General features: G+C 33.0%; 1 protein-coding gene across 1 annotated transcript in view; it reads left to right on the forward strand.

The window, feature by feature from the left end:
- The window catches only part of LOC107620591 (probable LRR receptor-like serine/threonine-protein kinase PAM74), a 6,801-nt gene continuing 5,463 nt past the window's right edge, over nt 5,714-7,051 (forward strand). The window contains exons 1-2 of the mRNA XM_016322725.2: nt 5,714-5,885; nt 6,077-6,623. Coding sequence (XP_016178211.1) covers nt 5,771-5,885; nt 6,077-6,623 — 662 coding nt within the window. The 5' untranslated portion in view covers nt 5,714-5,770. The remainder of the gene's footprint in view (nt 5,886-6,076; nt 6,624-7,051) is intronic.

Consider the following 7,051-nt stretch of genomic DNA (forward strand, 5'->3'; position numbering starts at 1 on the left):
AAAAATCTCAGGGAAACCATGTAGTAATTCTGCGAAATTAGGCGCTAACTCAAGAGGAAAGGCCAATGGGGAAGAAAATCTTCCTCCCCTGGAAGTTGCCTAACCTGCCATGTAAACAAAGCAATTATACCATCTACTGCTTAAGTCGTTTAAACTCATGTAATAAAGTTGGCTCCGAAATTTGTTTTCGCTCCCCTTTCAAGGTAACCAAGTGATTACCAGCCAAGAACGTGATAAACTTCTCCCTATAATTGACCCCTATAATTGACCAAGTGAGTATCCAAGGTTTCTAACCAATTATCACCAAGCACCAACTCCTCCAGGTAATAGGTAAAAGATAGGCCGAAATGCACAGGCAATTATCTTAGACAACAACCGGAACATCTTTAATTTCTCCTTCACAACGCAGGAACTCACCATTTCCCACCTCTACCGCAAACGGAGGGGCTTGGTGAATCACAAGTTTCAGTGCTGCTGCCAAACACGGATGGATAAAATTATCTGAACTCCCTTCATCCATCAAAATACGAATAGGGTGATTCTTAATAGAGCCCGAGAGACAAATGGAAGGCCTTGAGTGAAGCCTAACAACACATTATATGACAAATGTGGTATCTTAAGGGCTTCTAACTCTGATTCTTGGTCCTTATCAGGCACAGGAATAGTCTCACCACCATTATCTGGCTCAACTGGAATGTCCTCTAATGTTTGAATTATAAAATATTGTTTGGAGGCACAACGGTGACAAAATGAAATTTTTTCATCACAAGTAAAACGCAACCCGTTTGCTCGAAAAAATTGGATTTCTATAGGCGAAAGTTTTTGAAGCTGGGGATGCTTAGCAGGGGTGGGTAAAAATGGGGTGCATGCAGGGTCTGGCAGTGGAAGGGTCGCCAATGATTTAGGGGCCTACGTAGGTATCAGTGGCCGTTGATCCAATGGAATGAAAGGTGGTTGTGGTGACCGATTGTGAGGTGGCACCGGGAGGAAACGGGCTTCAAACAATTTTGCTAAAGCGACCGCCTGTAACAGTAAAGGTGGGCAGCGAGATTTCACATCTCGGCAGAGCTCCGGGTGCAAGCCACCCACAAAATAGTCCAGGAGTAAGGCATCATCATGCCATAAGTTTGGGCGGCCAAATTATTGAAAGCATAAAAGTAATTAGAAACAGAGTTTACCTGTTTGAGCTTCAGTAAATCCTCCCAAGGATTATTGAACTGTGAGGAACCAAATCAAAGCTGAATAGCTGTGGAAAGAGAAAACCAATCTGTCACCTGGCCTGTCTTCTCCAAGAGCTGGAACTATGCTAGTGCCTTACCCTCTAATTTCACCACCACCAAGTCAATCTTCTGCTGTTCAGGCATATTGTAATCTTCAAAAAACGATCCTCAGAATAAATCCATTGCATAACGTCATCACCACCAGCAAAATGCGGGAAATCAATTTTCATTTGGCGTGGTGGAGCAAAGCCCGACCCCCAAGAGTCATGTCGGTGGGCCGCTACTTTTGTTCAAGACATTGGGCCAATTGAACCTGAATGTTAGCTAGCACGCTATTGATAGTAGATATTTGTTCACGGTGACTCTTCCCTTGCTCAGTTAGCCTAGTAATGGCCGATTGCATCGTTTGGAGTCGCGTGTTGTCTGCCATGCCAGCTCAATGAAAGCACCAAAATGATACGGCTGCTTATTCAAATTAAGTAAAAACCACATATGTATATGTAAGTATAGGAAAATTACAAATAGAATCAATGGGAGTATAATATTGGGGCTGAGAGGATTGGGAATTTGTAATGGTAGCCTGGCTCAACCTGCACAAAGCCACAGAGCAGAAGAAAGAATGAGAAACAAAAAGGGAACAACAGAAAGAGAATTCAGAGAGAGATTCACAAAGGAAGGCTCACAATTCACACACGTCCTTCTTGCCAATGTCACGTCCGCTTAATAGGCACCAATTCTGTTAGTTGCATTTGTTGGTCATTCTTGTTACGATCCTCATTGTACTTTGCATGCGTTGCTCTCTTTGCATGCAGCATGTTACTATCCTTGCTATCATAATATTATATTCGAAAATCATTAAATTACCCAATAATTGACATTATAAGTATTTAAAGTATATTAAGATAATATAATAAGATCTATAACAATCTTATTTAGGACAATAATGAAAGATTTATTGAACCAAAACTTAAGAAAAAATTGATTATTATTAATTAAATAAATTAATTTATAGGATTCCTACCCATATTATCACCATTCGGTCACTTGGACAAAGAAAAAATTGATTATTATTAATTAAATAAATTAATTTATAGGATTCCTACCCATATTATCACCATTCGGTCACTTGGACTAGCTCTGTTGTTATTATGAGTATCTGAATATTTAAAAAATTTATTATTAACATGAAAATAATGTATGTTGAGAACTTAAGAATATATTTAGTAGATAAATGGTACTAAGAATACATTAACATAGATATATATTGTAAAAGTAATTCAAATTAAATGATAAACTAAATTGTATGAAAAAAAGTCAAAAAAAAATTATACCAGAAATGAAATAAATTTTTTACAATGAATGATGTCTGTAAAAGTTGGACACCAAACTTTAATTCTAACATTTTATATTGTTAACTTTATAACTTTATATATTGTTTAATGTATTATTTGATTAAGGAATATATCGGTATATGTATAATTTTCTATGTAAAATTAAACAATAGTACTCAGATATAAAATAAACCATGTATATTAATTTGATTAATTTTGTTACAGAATATCAATCACATAATACGAACCAATTATGTTATTATGATGTCTGTTACTTGTGATAGTTCTATTGTCATTCCTTTTTATTCCTGTATTTTTCATAACGTAGAATTTAAATATTCAGAACTGATTGAATTCATACCAAAGAAAATTAGTTATCATTATCCATGTCAAGTTTTATGTTATCTGTATCAAATTGATGATGGGTGGTAACTGTGGTCATTTGTCAAATTGTAGTTAATCAGGTTACCCTGTGTATGTTTGTAGTTAATCGGGTAACTCCACACATGTGTTTGGCATTGGAGTTGAAATAGGAGTTGTATCAGTTGATATGACAATTTGTTTTCCTTGTCGAATAATCTCCTGATAAGTTTCACGTCTTCTATTGTCATGTTTTGCCTTTTTCACTTAGCATGTTCTGTCCAAGTGGGTCGACGTTGATTGTTGATTTGTTGAATTTTTCATTTTTATTTTTGTATCAGAACATAAGGTAGGAAGACAAAAAAAAACAAACAATTGCAAGTGAAAGGGTTTTTTTATTCTGTTTCATGATTGAGGGTGAGCTGTTTGATTTTAATACCTTTGTGGAGAAGTTACATAACTTCCTCGTAAAAAATTTACAAAATGTGACTGAGTACGTAGTTTTAGATTACACAGACAGAGATAAAATAAAAAAAGAATTAGATACCAAATTCTCCACTGTTTGCTTAATAAAATATTTTTCTATTGTAATGTTAATCATTAAAAGATAAGTATTTTAATCCTTTCACGATTGAGAGTAAGCAGTTTGATTTTAATCCTTTTTACAATTGAAAGTGAAGAAGTTACATAACTCTCACGTCAGTTAATGGATAGTTTACAAGACGTGACTGAGTACGTAGTTTTAGTTTATAAAGATAGGGGTAAAATAAGAAAAAAGAATTGAATATCAAACCCACTATTCGCATTATATATTGTTATAGATTTAAAGTACATTAAGATAATATAATAATATCTATAACAATATTATTTAGGACAATAATGGAAAGTTTATTGAATCAAAATTTAAGAAAAAATAAATTATTATTAATTAAATGAATAAATATATAGGATTCCTACTCATATTATCTTCGTTCGGTCTATTACTTGTACCAACTCTGCTGTTATTACGAGCATCTGAATATTTAAAAAATTTATCATTAGCATGAAAATAATGTATGTTGAGAACTTAAGAGTACATTTAGTAAAAAATTATAGATAAATAGTACTAAGAATACAGTAACATAGTTATATTGTAGAAATAATTCGAATAAATGACAAACTAACAACATAAATTTGTTAATTGGAAGTATAACTTAGAGTACCTGACACAAAGTATTGATGAGAAGCAATAATTATGGGTATATTTGTGATATCTTCTAATGGTATTATCGATATATCAATTTGTTTTTCTCGTCTAATACTCTGTCAGTAACTAGCATGCCTTCTGGCCAAGTGTTGATGCCTCGGTTCTTCACTAATGTTTTGTCTTCGTCACTTGACATAGTCTTGCCAAGTCGGTCGATCACTTTCACGTGAATCTTTCATTGGTATGTTGTCAACTGTAATTAATCAAGAAAACCATATAAACATAGTTTTACACTTTTATTTAACGATGGAAAGAAAATTATATTTGGCTTTACGTTATATTTAAGTGAAGTAAGAAAGATGCATGAGAAGATGGATAAGAAACGAAATTTTTTTTATCATGCAATAACAGTAATCTGAGGTGAGAGATAATAAAAGAAGAAAGAGATAATTATAGAAGTTTCGTAAATGTGAACGTATGAGATAAGAGAGAACCTGGATGTATGTAACAAGAGAGAAGATGAAATAGTGGAAGGTTTTTAACATAGAATAACTGACATATAGTGAAATATATTATTAGAAAGGACAAAATTAAAAAAGAATTTTGACACTAAAACAGATTTTGCCATTATATATTGTTATATATATATATATAAAGAAAGAAAAGTACATTTTTTCATCGTTCCAAAACAAACTATAAAAGAATAATGAGATTAAAATGTTATTTAGAATAAAGTACTCACGTAAAGAACATACCTAACGCAAAACGGATAAGATCCATAAAATACTATTTATCACCTCTCACTAAATACTTCTTTATATTTTATTTATTCTTTTTCTCCTTTCATATATTGCGCCAAAAACCAACATTTGGCATAATCATTATCTAATTCAAGAAGCCTAAAAATTTATCCAAATAATTGTTCTATATAAAGAAGCACATCTAGAATTGGGAAAAAAAGTAAAAAAAAAATTGAAAAAAGTAAAAAAAAAAAAATAAAAGAATAGATTAATTGGAAATAAAAAATTGAAGAAGAGATTAGACATGATATTTCTATAACTGTTAGTGAAATAACAGATAAAAATGAGATAGGAAAATATAAGTTGCTGTTAATTGTGGAAGTTATTTTATTTATTTAATATAACTGAAATATGTACGAGACAACTTCTATCACTAAGGGTAATATTAGAACTTAAACTTGGATACCAAAATTCTATGTATTCACATTCAAAAATGTTATTTGTACATCAAAGTTAGCTATTGAAATTAGCCACCAATGTATTTGTGTATAAATACAAGTGTAACTTAATTTATTTTCAATGTGTATTCATATTCCAGCATGTGTTTTATACTAGTGACTGACATAACTAATTTTGGTGTATACATAGTATAACTCATTTACATTATATATTGTTATAGATTATTATTATTATTATTATTATTATTATTATTATTATTATTATTATTATTAACTGTTGTTGTTATTAGAATAAGGTCACCCCAAGTTTAGATCTAAGGCATGACCAATTTTCTATCTTTCAGGACAACCCAGGACGTGTCAACTCCAAATGTAAATCTGAAACCTTAGCTTTTGCCATGTCGCACACCACCTTCTCTTTCGCCTTCTCCTCCTTACCTTCCCAACAAAACAACGACATAGCTTCCCAAATCGCATGCTTTCAGGTGGGGCAGTAGTGGCTTATGACAATAACATGAGCCCCTCCATTTTGCTCCTATCTCTGTGCCTTCTTACTGCCCCCTTCTTTGCCATAGCTTCCAACCCTTCAGGTATTATTAACAAAACATTACCCTTAAATGAATCAAATTAACCCCAAATTCCAATGCAATAATCCAATTCATCATCATCAATAAATATATAATCATCATTGTTATCACCAACTTGCTGCAAATCCAATTTTACGTCGAATTAAATTATTTGCATTACAGATGAAGATATCTGAAAGCGTATCTGCATGCAGGGTATTTTATAAACTGCGGGGCAACCCAAGGTATAACGGTGGATGGCCTGAAATACATTCCTGATAGTGATGGGAAATACATCAAGATTGGAAACTCCGCCACCATTACAAAACCAGACATATCACCCTTACTCACTACGTTGCGTTACTTTCCCGATGCAGCGTCGAGGAAATTCTGCTATTCTTTCCCAGTAACCAAGAACAACAGATACCTCTTGAAAACGGTGTATTACTACGGGAATTTTGACGGCAAGAACCAACCGCCGGTGTTTGACCAGATCGTGGAAGGGACGCGGTGGAGCATTGTGAACACGACGGATGACTATGCCAAGGGTCTTAGCTCCTACTATGAGGTTGTGTTACGAGCAATGGGGAGGAATTTGGGGGTGTGTGTGGCGAGGAACAAATATACTGGTAGTTCAAGTCCCTTCATCTCAGCCCTGGACCTCACTCTTCTGGATTCTTCTGTCTATAATCCCACTGATTTTGACAAGTATGCCCTTGTAGCTGTTGCTAGGCATGCTTTTGGAAGTCAACACTTCATTAGGTACATCTTCTTCTACTTTAAAACTTGTTAAGTATTTAATAACTTCAAAACTAATTATGTTAGATTAGGTTAGTTTTGCTTGGGTATTTGAGTAATTTTTGGGGTTGATAATTCGTCAATTTTTTTTAACATGCATGTTTGTTTTTCCAAACAAAAGGAAGATGGAAAAGATAAAGAGAGAAGAAAATACAAATTCTATGTGACAATAATTACCTCATTTTTTTTTCTACTAAAAATTCCAACACTCTAAAGAAAATAGCAACAAAATTAAAGTTGTTCTAGAATTTCTGTTAAATGATTGTATTTTAATAAATGCTTTCATAATCAATGATTGATTTTATCAATTTAAAATTAGTGCATGAATGACTAAAATGATTATGGAAAAATTCAATAAAATATTATAATTATATTACATATACTACATATAC

Source organism: Arachis ipaensis, chromosome B10 (assembly GCF_000816755.2).
Source record: "Arachis ipaensis cultivar K30076 chromosome B10, Araip1.1, whole genome shotgun sequence".
In the NCBI taxonomy this organism is placed as follows: Eukaryota; Viridiplantae; Streptophyta; class Magnoliopsida; order Fabales; family Fabaceae; genus Arachis; species Arachis ipaensis.